The sequence below is a fragment of the Rhinopithecus bieti genome, unplaced genomic scaffold, assembly GCF_001698545.2.
Source record: "Rhinopithecus bieti isolate Rb0 unplaced genomic scaffold, ASM169854v2 scaffold_2205, whole genome shotgun sequence".
In the NCBI taxonomy this organism is placed as follows: Eukaryota; Metazoa; Chordata; class Mammalia; order Primates; family Cercopithecidae; genus Rhinopithecus; species Rhinopithecus bieti.
Genome location: NW_016803673.1, coordinates 2515650 through 2525684, shown reverse-complemented (window position 1 = coordinate 2525684; position 10035 = coordinate 2515650). Strand labels below are relative to the sequence as shown.

At 53.2% G+C, this 10035-nt stretch overlaps 1 protein-coding gene across 1 annotated transcript; it reads right to left on the bottom strand.

Annotated features, from left to right (window-relative positions):
* Window positions 1-2455: 2455 nt before the first annotated feature.
* On the bottom strand, window positions 2456-8397 carry SURF6 (surfeit 6). The gene is made up of 5 exons (XM_017849204.1): window positions 8046-8397; window positions 6121-6330; window positions 5445-5533; window positions 4270-4482; window positions 2456-4072 (listed from the first exon to the last, which is right to left on the bottom strand). The coding sequence occupies exons 1-5, from the start codon at window positions 8137-8139 to the stop codon at window positions 3593-3595; spliced, it is 1086 nt and encodes a 361-aa protein (XP_017704693.1). The 5' UTR covers window positions 8140-8397; the 3' UTR covers window positions 2456-3592.
* Window positions 8398-10035: the final 1638 nt, after the last annotated feature.

Genomic DNA, 10035 nt, shown 5'->3' with positions numbered 1-10035 from the left:
GGGAAATTCAACTAGAAATCACTAACAGAAAGATCTCTGGCAAATTCCTCAATATTTGGAAACTAAATAACACACCTCTAAATAACTCGTAAGTCAAAGAATAAATCAAAGGGAAATTAGCAGGTATTTTGAACTGAATGAAAACACAACATATGAAACTTCGTCCGGTATCACGAAAGCAGACTCAACTTTTTAGACCTTACAAATGCCTGCCTGTCCCCTTTGCCTCTGGTCTTCTGCCTGGGGGCTGCCTTTCCCCAATCTTTGTTCATTGTACTGAATCCTACATGACACTGTCAACCAATGAAGACATCCAGAGATAGACTCTCTAAAATAAATGGATTTGGGAATAGCAGCTTATCTGGAATACCGCAACGGTTGAGGATGGTCTTGCAGTGAGTCCTGTTATTGGTCTGTTTGTAGAAATGTCTTGTGGTAAGTCCTATTACAGGAATGTGTGCATGAGGGCTGCTTCATCACCTCCGACTGTTTTAGAGTTTGACATTAGTGACTCCATTTTGGTACCGGCAACGTTCACAACTTTCCATGTGACCTCAGGGCCCTACACCCTGATCCTTCCCCTGCCCACTTTGCAGGACCACTATCAATGAGACTGTGAGTTCCTTGAGAGCTAGGGCTGGGTCTCATTCGCTCCTGAAACTTTCATCCAGCACGGCGATGGCCCACGCCATGCATGACATGCGTTGCCGAATGACTGCATCCACTCAGTATGCCAGTCCCCACCGAGCCTCGCTCTCAACCTCCCTGGCTGGCATAGGTGCCTTGCACAGACATCCAGTGACAGCAAAACATTGCTGTACTCTCAGCTCCCTCCATCTGCAGCCCTCACTGACCCATCCAGCTGTCCTGTCTCCGCTCAGGACGAGACCCCCTTGCCCCTTTGGTCTCCATGGCCAGGTGATGGTCGTGGCCTTTTCCAGACCCTCACAGGCCCCTTAGTTCACTATGAAGATGACCTCACCTGTCGGGAACCCATGGGGACATCTTTCCCTTGCATACATCTACATTTGCCTGACCCAGAATGTGGTTTCAACATGAGTCCCATGCCTGGCTCCAAATCCCCTTGTCAGAGTAAGGAAATCCCCTGAACTCTTAGTTTGCCAAGAACTCTTGTTATAAATGGCAGTTGGGTCATTTACTGGGTGCCTGCTCTGCAATCATTGCAATGGTCACGTGGGTTTTGCTCCTTTAATCTGTTGATGTGAATTACACGCGATTCGCTGGCGTGGAAACCGCTTTGCAATTCTGAGTTAAATCCAGCGTGGCACTTTGTTAAACTTGGTTTATTATCATTAAAATTTTGACATTGGTATTTGGTAACTTCCCTTCCTCTTACCTAGTTTTCTTGTTTAGTTTTGGTAACCAAGTTAAATTCATGAAGTGTTCTCTCATTTGATTCTCTGTTAGAATTTGTCTAAGTCTGGAATTACCTGTTCTCTATTTCATGTAACTTCTCTGTAACTGTCTAGGGGAACATTCTTAACTACTGATTCCATTTCATCAGTGATTACAACTCAGGCTTTCCATTGGTCAGTTTTGGAGACCTTTCTTCCATTTACTTTGAGTTGTTCCAACTTAAGCTGCATGCTTATCTTTGGCCCTTAAAAACACAGACATACAGCATATACGTGTATGAATGGCACTATTTATCTATCTGTAGATGCACATACATTTAGGGGCTATGAAATGTTTTTTATGCTGCTTTAATCCTGTTCCATAAATTTTTTCTGAGACAGTCTCGCTCTGTCACCCAGGATGGCGTGCAGTGGCTCGATCTTGGCTCACTGCAGCCTCCACCTCCCGGGTTGAAGCAATTCTCCTGCCTCAGCCTAACAAGCAGCTAGGACTACAGGCATGTCCCACCATGCCCGTTAATTTTTGTATTTTTAGTAGAGATGGGGTTTTATCATGTTGGTCAGGCTGGTCTCAAACTCCTGACCTAAAGTGATCCACCCACCTCCCGAAGTGCTGGGATTAACAGCATGAGCCACCGTGCCAGGCCCTGCTCCACAAACTTCAATACACAGCATTTTCATTATCTTTTAGTCCCAAATATTTCTAACATCCATTAGGAATTAACTCATAGGTAATTTGTAACTATGTTTTAGAAGTTCCAAATATGAAATTTTAAGAATTAGTTTAGGCTGGAGGCAGTGGCTCACGCCTGTAATCCCAGCACTTTGGGAGGCCGAGGCGGGTGGATCACCTGAGGTCAGGAGATCGAGACCATCCTGGCTAGCACGGTGAAACCCTGTCTCTACTAAAAATACAAAAAATTAGCAGGGCGTGGTGGCGGGTGCCTGTAGTCCTAGCTACTCAGGAAGCTGAGGCAGGAGAAACGCTTGAACCTGGTAGACGGAGGTTGCAGTGAGCCGAGATCGTGCCACTGCACTCCAGCCTGGGTGACAGAGACTCCGTCTAAAAAACAAAAGAATTAGCTCAAAATTTTTTTAACGACATTGGGATATGGCCAGGTAACGACACTGATTCCTTGAAATATCTTACGACTTCTTTTCTAGACAAAGTAGGTGGTCAATTCCCATCCATGTTCCATATACGCTTGGAAGGACTATGTATTCTTTCCAGATACTGTTGTGTCTGTCTCCTAGGCTCAAGCTCATACCCATCTCACATCTGATCTTTCACAGGGCTTTTTCATCAGTAGACACTATTAAAAGTCACACCAGCTCCCTTTAGCTTACAATCTTCGTCTAGTTAACTGGAGAGTTTCATCAAAAGAATTTTATTTACAGCATTATCATCCACGTGCCACTAAAATTCACCTGAGTTTATTCAACCTGCATTCATTTTGATTGCCTGGAGCTTTGGATTTAATTCTTCCATTACATTTTGTATCTTCCATTCACTTCACTCTCTCCAGCTTTTACTCTGTCTTTCCCTTGGGCCAATGCACTTGACCCAACTCACACGCGTGGACTCTGGGAAGGTACTGCTCCCTCCCTCCCTCTGAATTCGGAGGTGAAATGCCGCCCAGAGGCACTGAGGAACAGAAAGGAATGAGACCCCAACAGGCAGAAGCCAAGAGAAGGGGGAGGAGACGTGGCGTTCTGCCCCAGGACGCATCACGCCTGGACGTGCTCCCACCACTCCCGAGTGAAAGGTGCCCACACGCCACACCTCAGGGCTGTCCTCTGTTCCAGTCAGCTGCGGACTAACGTGGCTCGGCAGCAGAGGCCACCCTCTTCTGTCCTGTGGCCCCTGAGAACACAGGCAGGGGGGAAGGGGCAGTGACTGCCCACCCCCACCGTTCCTCCTCCCTGACCCTGCAAACCTCGGGAAGCTTTCGGGCCCAGGAAAGCAGGCTGGGCCCCAGTGTGGCTCGCCCTTTCCCTGGGTCTGAAGGCCCCAGACCCTGTTTTCAAGGATGACGCAGAAACATTCTCTTTCACACACGTGATCTGAGCCCTCACAACTCAGCAGAGCACGACAGTGTCCCCCTCACACGCAGAGGCCGCGGTCTGTGGAGATCCTGGGACAGAGCCTGCATCAAGGACTCAGAGGGTCCCCTGGAGCCTCCCAGGACAGAGACGGCACCCCCAGTGGGAAAGGCTCAGACCAGGCCTGCGCGCTCCAGGTCCTGCGGCAGGATGCGGCCCTTCTTGCGGGCCCTGAGCAGGCGGCGCTCGGCGCGGGCCGCCTTCTTCCTGCGCAGGTTCTGCCGACGCCGGTCCTGGCGCTGCTGCATCTTCTCCACCACGCCAGCCGTGCGCTTCTCCCACCCGCGCTGCCGCTGCGCCCTGCGCTTCTCCTTCCGCTTCAGGGCCTCCTGCAGCAGGCGTTCGTCATCGCGGATCTTCACGCCCTCCGCCTTGTATAGGAGGTTGGTCCACTTCATCTTGGTCTCCAGCTCTTGCGCCTTCCCCTCATCCTGGTCGCGCAGCTCGTCCAGCCGGCTCTGCCGTGCCTGCAGGCGCTCCAGCAGCTGCCGGTAGTTCCTCCCGGTCAGCGGCGTGAGGTTCCCTTTCACCCTCTGCCTCTTCTCCTTTCTGCGCTGAGCCTTGCTGGCCGGCTCGTCTTCGCTCACCTCCACCTGGGAAGAAGGTATGACATGAGCTCATGCCAGCCCCACACTAGGCCCGTCTTGGCCGGCACCCTAAGGGACCTGCGCTGTCCCTGTCACCACCTTACAGACGCGATGGGGTCCGGAGGGAGGTCATGAAGCTAACAAGGGGCAATGCTGAGGCCTGAAGCCGACCCAGCCCGCCCGAGGACCCAGCTCCCACTCACCTTATTGAAGATCAGCCCCGGTGGCTCCCGCGGCTCCGTGCAGGCCCCCTCTGGCGTTGGCTCCACCGCCTCCTGGGCCTCCGCGGCCTCCTCAGCCTTCCTGGCCTTCTCTTTCGCCCGCAGCTCCTTTCGCTTCCTCTTCTTCCGGTCCCGTTCCTGCTTTCTTCTCCGCTTTTTCTCCAGGGCGGCAGGGGACAGCTCCTTGGCACTGCCCTGGGGGAGAGGCGCCCACTCGTTAAAGTTCTCTCGACCCCAGGGTCCCCCAGCCTGGCCCACGGTTGAGAAGAATCAGGGCTGGAAGGCAGGTGAGGAAATCCTCACGCAGAACAAGGGGCCCACGGAGTTCAATGTTCCACAACAGAGGATGTTCCTCAAAAATGCAAATGACCCCAAAAGGGAGAAGGAACCCCCAAATAAGAATCACGGCTTCCAATTCCCAGGTGCTTACCCCGTGCCAGGATACGTTACAAACATGGTTCCACATGTCATACATTGTTTCATAGATGAGGAGGGTCAACACCACTGCCTAGAACTTGGAGTTGGGGTCTGAACACCTGTCCTGACCGCTGCCTATTCTGTTTACGAGGTACCCAAACTAAGCTCTCCCCAGTGGCCTTTCCCATCCCCAGGCCAACAAGAGTCCTACACCAGCCCAAATGAGGCCTGTGCTTCAGGAACAAGGGCCCGGAGCCTTGATCGCCTCTTAGGAACCATACACTGTACCTTGGGATGGCGGAGGAGAGTAGCTGGGGACTGTCCCCCACACAGCATGAGGCCTTAAGGAAGGGCCCCAGGGAAAGGGTGGGTAGGGGCCAACACAGAGGAGACAGCACTATTCAGCACAAAGAGCTGCACTGGCGATTCCTGTGCCTAGCCACTCAGCTCAGGTCCCTGCTCAACTCGCAGGACTATCACGACATTCGGAGAAACTGACACAGGAGGTGCCTATCCCAGTGTCAGTTCAGCAAAGGCAGCTTCCCAGAAGGAAAGAGGCCGATAACTTTGGTGACTGAGGTTCTCCAAGAAAATAACTGCTCTCCCAGGGCACAGCTGCTGGGGCCCTGGCAGACTCACTGCAGAGGGGAGAACAGGGGTTACAGCCCCTTGCTGAGAGCCGACCCCAGGGAGAACACAGGCAGAGCAGTGACAGCACTCCAGCAAACCTGCCTGCCTACCTGGCCCCGGGCCTCCTGGATCTTCTCATGCAGTCGCTGTCGCAGAACATCCAGTGCAAAGACAGACTCAGGCTCAGTGGCCAGGCCATCTGCAGGGAAGGAGACAGGACTGCAGGGGGCGCTCTCTCCCTCTCCCCTTCCCTCTCTCCCTAGGGCCACAAATCCCTGTCCCACTGTGGCCACTCATGGATCTGCAGGGCAATTTCAGTAAATTCTACTCCACCACTTCAACCTAGACTGGTTCCTACAACATCCTCCACGACAGGTAACTGAGTGCCTTGCAAGGTAGGTCACTGTGGTATGAGATAACACTTCCTATGGTGCAAGCCAGACCACCTCCTCCACATTCTGTAGCCTGCGCCCCAGAACAAGCTGGCTCTCACGACGCCCCTGCAGAGACCTGAGGGCAGTGAAGCTCAAGTCAAGCTGCTCCAGGTCCTCAGAGAGACATGGGCTTGCCCCCTGACATCCTGCTAGCCATGTGGCCTGGAACGCCATACAGTTCCTTCGGTCCCATCCACCCTAGCGCTCCTGCGATCTTTGCTCCTGGGGAAGTCTTGTGCTATCCCTGTGTGCCTGACAATGCTTTTTTTTTTTTTAACAGCAGAGGGGACCAAGCCCAAGCCCAGCCCCAGCCCTGCCCTGCACAGAACCAACATGTCCTGACGCCTCTCACCTGCAGGGTTCCCTGCTGAACTGGAAGCCCAAGCTGCTTCCTCTTTGGCTGCCTCAGGCCTCCTGGCCCCAGAGGCTGCTAGAGACTTCTCTCCCAAGGACTTGGCCTTGTGCTCAGCAGCCTTCTCTTCCCGCTCCCGGAATTTCTTTTGTGTTTTCTTCCTTTTCTTTTTTGGGGGCCCTGCAGCTTCTGAGCCTCGAGTTTTGCCAGCTGAAATGCAAAATAAGAAAGAGTTGCTGTCCCAGCCGGGCGCGGTGGCTCACGCCTGTAATCCCAGCACTTTGGGAGGCCGAGGCAGGCGAATCACAAGGTCAGGAGTTCGAGAGGAGCCTGGCTAACATGGTGAAACCCCGTCTCTACTAAAAATACAAAAAATTACCCAGGCGTAGTGGCAGGCGCTTGTAATCTCAGCCTCTTGGGAGGCTGAGGCAGGAGAATAGCTTGAACCTGGGATGCGGAGGTTGCAGTGAACTGAGATCACTCCACTGCACTCCAGCCTGGGCAACAGAAGAAGATTCCATCTCAAAAAAAAAAGTTGCCATCCCAATCTCATGGCCCATTCAATAGGCAGGAAAGGCTCACCAAGGCTTTGATCCTAGGAGGATGCAGAAAGAGGATCAGGATTGGGAGCCAGAGACACACTGATCCTAGAGCTCCGAACCACAACCTTGACCGAGTAGTTCTGCTTGTGAGAATCCATCATGCACAAAGACCAGGCTTCAAGGACGTTCATCATATTGAGTGAAAAATTAGAAAAACCTGAATATCCACCTCTACTAACAATTTCTGACCCTGCTTCATAATAAGCTACCACGTTGCCATCAAACACAATGACAAGGGCTTTCATTTTAGCTGCTGGGGGTAATGTTTACTTTTTTTTTTTTGAGACAGAGTCTCGCTCTGTTGCCCAGGCTGGAGTGCAATGGCACGATCTCTCCTCACTGCAAACTCCACCTCCCGGGTTCAAGCAATTCTCTTGCCTCAACCTCCCGAGTAGCTGGGATTACAGGCGCCCAGCACTGTGCCCGGCTAATTTTTGCATTTTTAGTAGAGACGGGGTTTCACCATGTTGGCCAGGATGGTCTCGATCTCCTGACCTTGTGATCCGCCTGCCTTGGCCTCCCAAAGTTCTGGGATTAGAGGCGTGAGGCCCCATACCCCGACAATGTTTACTTTTTAAATGGGAGAAATCAGTATGTAAAGCAGGAGCTGAATCGTTTTAATAAATGAAAAAAAAACTTGAAAAAGGATGAGAAAGACAGACGGAAGACATACTGAGTAATGAGAAAATTCACAAGATTTTGGATTTGCTATCACCAATATACCGTCCTTGAATAAAAAGGAAACCCCGTTTAACCTCTGGTGGGTCCAGAGACCCTGCTGCTCTCCTCTCCTCCTGGGCCCAGACAGCACTGACAAGTCCCCGCTGTCGGCTTCCCCGCCCGATTATCTACTTCCCTTGTGCAGCCAGGTCACCAGGCCATGAGAACCCTAAGCGCAGGAGCCCTCTGCCATCCTCCTCTTCCCCACACCGCACCATGTCCATAGTGAAGGGACTGAAAGGGTCTTTGACCACGGACTGACCGTTACTCCTGTCTCTACTAAACCCTCTCTCTACTAAAAATACAAAAATTAGCTGGGCGTGGTGACGCGCGCCTGTAATCCCAGCTACTCTGGAGGCTGAGACAGGAGAATCTCTTGAACCCGGGAGGCGGAGCTTGCAGTGAGCTGAGATCCGGCCACTTCACTTCAGCCTGGGCGACAGGGCGAGACTCCGTCTCAAAAAAAAAAAGCAAGGGAAACGGCGGTAATTTCACAAGTCACTTGGATTGTTTTTTCTAGTACTTTACAGACTCGTCTACACCGGCTCCGGCCGCGTCCCCGTTTCGCAGGCCCCTCAGTCCCAGCCCGGCCATGTGCGTTACCCCGCGTCCGCGCCTGCTGCTCCGGGCCCGAATGGGAGCAGATCTTCTTGGCCAGGCTCTGCAGATAGGCGTCCTTGGCGAGTAGAGAGGCCATGGCGGAGACCCGGGCCGTTCACAACTCACACCTTCCCCGCTGCGCGTGCGACTCTCACCACGTCCGCCGGAAACCACCACACCGGCAGGCGCCGCCAGACGAGCGCCGAGCCGCCAGCCCGCGCGCTCGATTAGTCAGACCTGACTCCGCCGGAAGCGGCGCGCGGGGCGGGGCGCACAGCATTGTGGGCCGAGGGCAGCCAATCTCCGCCCGGAGGCGGTGCAGCAGGGGACCCCGAGGCCGGGCCTCAGCGCCTCCATCACACGTCCCGCACGTGTCCCTGCGCTCCCCTCACCCCGGCACCCGGCACGGCAGGCGCTCCTGAGTAGGGACGAAATGAGTGAATGGTCAGCAGTACATTCATTCAGTCCTTTGGAGTGGGGGGCTTCCGGTCTCAGGCGGACGCAGACTGAGCGCCTGGCACGTGGCAGGCCCTAGGTTCAGTCCTAGGGGACACAAACAGTGTGTCACACACACAGATGTGTTCTTGGCTAGTGTCTGCCGTAGAGGTGACTGATAAACCTGGCAAGCGTGTGACTGTCAGCTGAGGGCAGCGCCAAAGAAAGCCCCAGGGGGAAAAGGGAGAAGTGTTGGGCGGGAGGGAGCCGGCGTATTCAAGGAAGAGCCCCTGCGCAGTGACTTTTGCTCTGAAAAATAGAGTTACACACTACGATCTTCCTTCCGCCCCGGTAAAGGAGTCTCGCTCTATCGCCCAGGCTGGAGTGAAGTGACGAGATCTAGGCTCACTGCAACCTCCGCCTCCCGGGTTCAAGCAATTCTCTGGCCTCAGCCTCCCGAGTAGCTGGGATTACGGGCGTGTACCACCGCGCCTAGGTTTTTTTTTTTTTTTTTTTTTTTAGATGGAGTCTCGCTCCGGCGCCCAGGCTGGAGTGCAGTGGCGCGATCTCGGCTCACTGCAAGCTGTGCCTTCCCGGTTCATGCCATTCTCCTCAGCCTCCCGAGTAGCTGGGACTACAGGCGCCCACCACCACGCCCGGCTAATTTTTTGTAATTTTTAGTAGACACGGGGTTTCACCATGTTAGGATGGTCTCGATCTCCTGACCTCGTGATCCGCCCGCCTCGGTGTCCCAGGGTGCTGGGATTACAGGCGTGAGCCACCGCACCCGGCCTAATTTTTGTATTTTTAGTAGAGACAGGGTTTCACCATGTTGGCCAGGCTGGTCTCGAACTCCTGACCTCAGGTGATTCACCCACCTCCGCCTCCCATAGTGCTGGGATTGCAGGCATGAGCCACTGTGCCCGGCCCACACTACGATTTTTAACACAAGATGTGGCCTTTATAATAACTCACTAGGGGCAGGAGAAAGGAGAGGTCATGGTCTGAGGCTTGGGACCACCACACCCCAGTTCCTGCACTGGAAAATTACAGGCTCCTTAAGGACCCAGAGCGCCTTCCAGGGCCACCCTGTTGGTCGAGAAGGGAGAACTTAAGAGTCTTAAATTACAATTTGAAAAGGTGGCTGCTAATGTATATATATTAGAAACAGTAAGAACTGTTGTATTTGAAACAGAACTAAACTTTCTTCCCCTAACTTCTGCCATGAGGTGATTAAAAAAATTTTTTTTGGCCGGGCACAGTGGCTCACGCCTGTAATCCCAGCACTTTGGGAGGCCAAGGCGGGAGGAACACTTGAGTCCTAGAGTTGGAAACCAGCCTGGGCAACATAGTGAAACCCTGTCTCCACACACACAAAAAATTAAATTAGCCGAGCATGGCGGCCAGCCCCTGTAGTCCCAACTACTCAGGAAACTGAGAAGAGAGGATCACTTGAACCCGAGAGGCAGAGGTTGCAGTGAGCCAAGATCACACCACTGCATTCTAGCCTGAAGTGCCAGGCTGTCTCAAGAAACATATACTTTTTTCATTTTTAAAA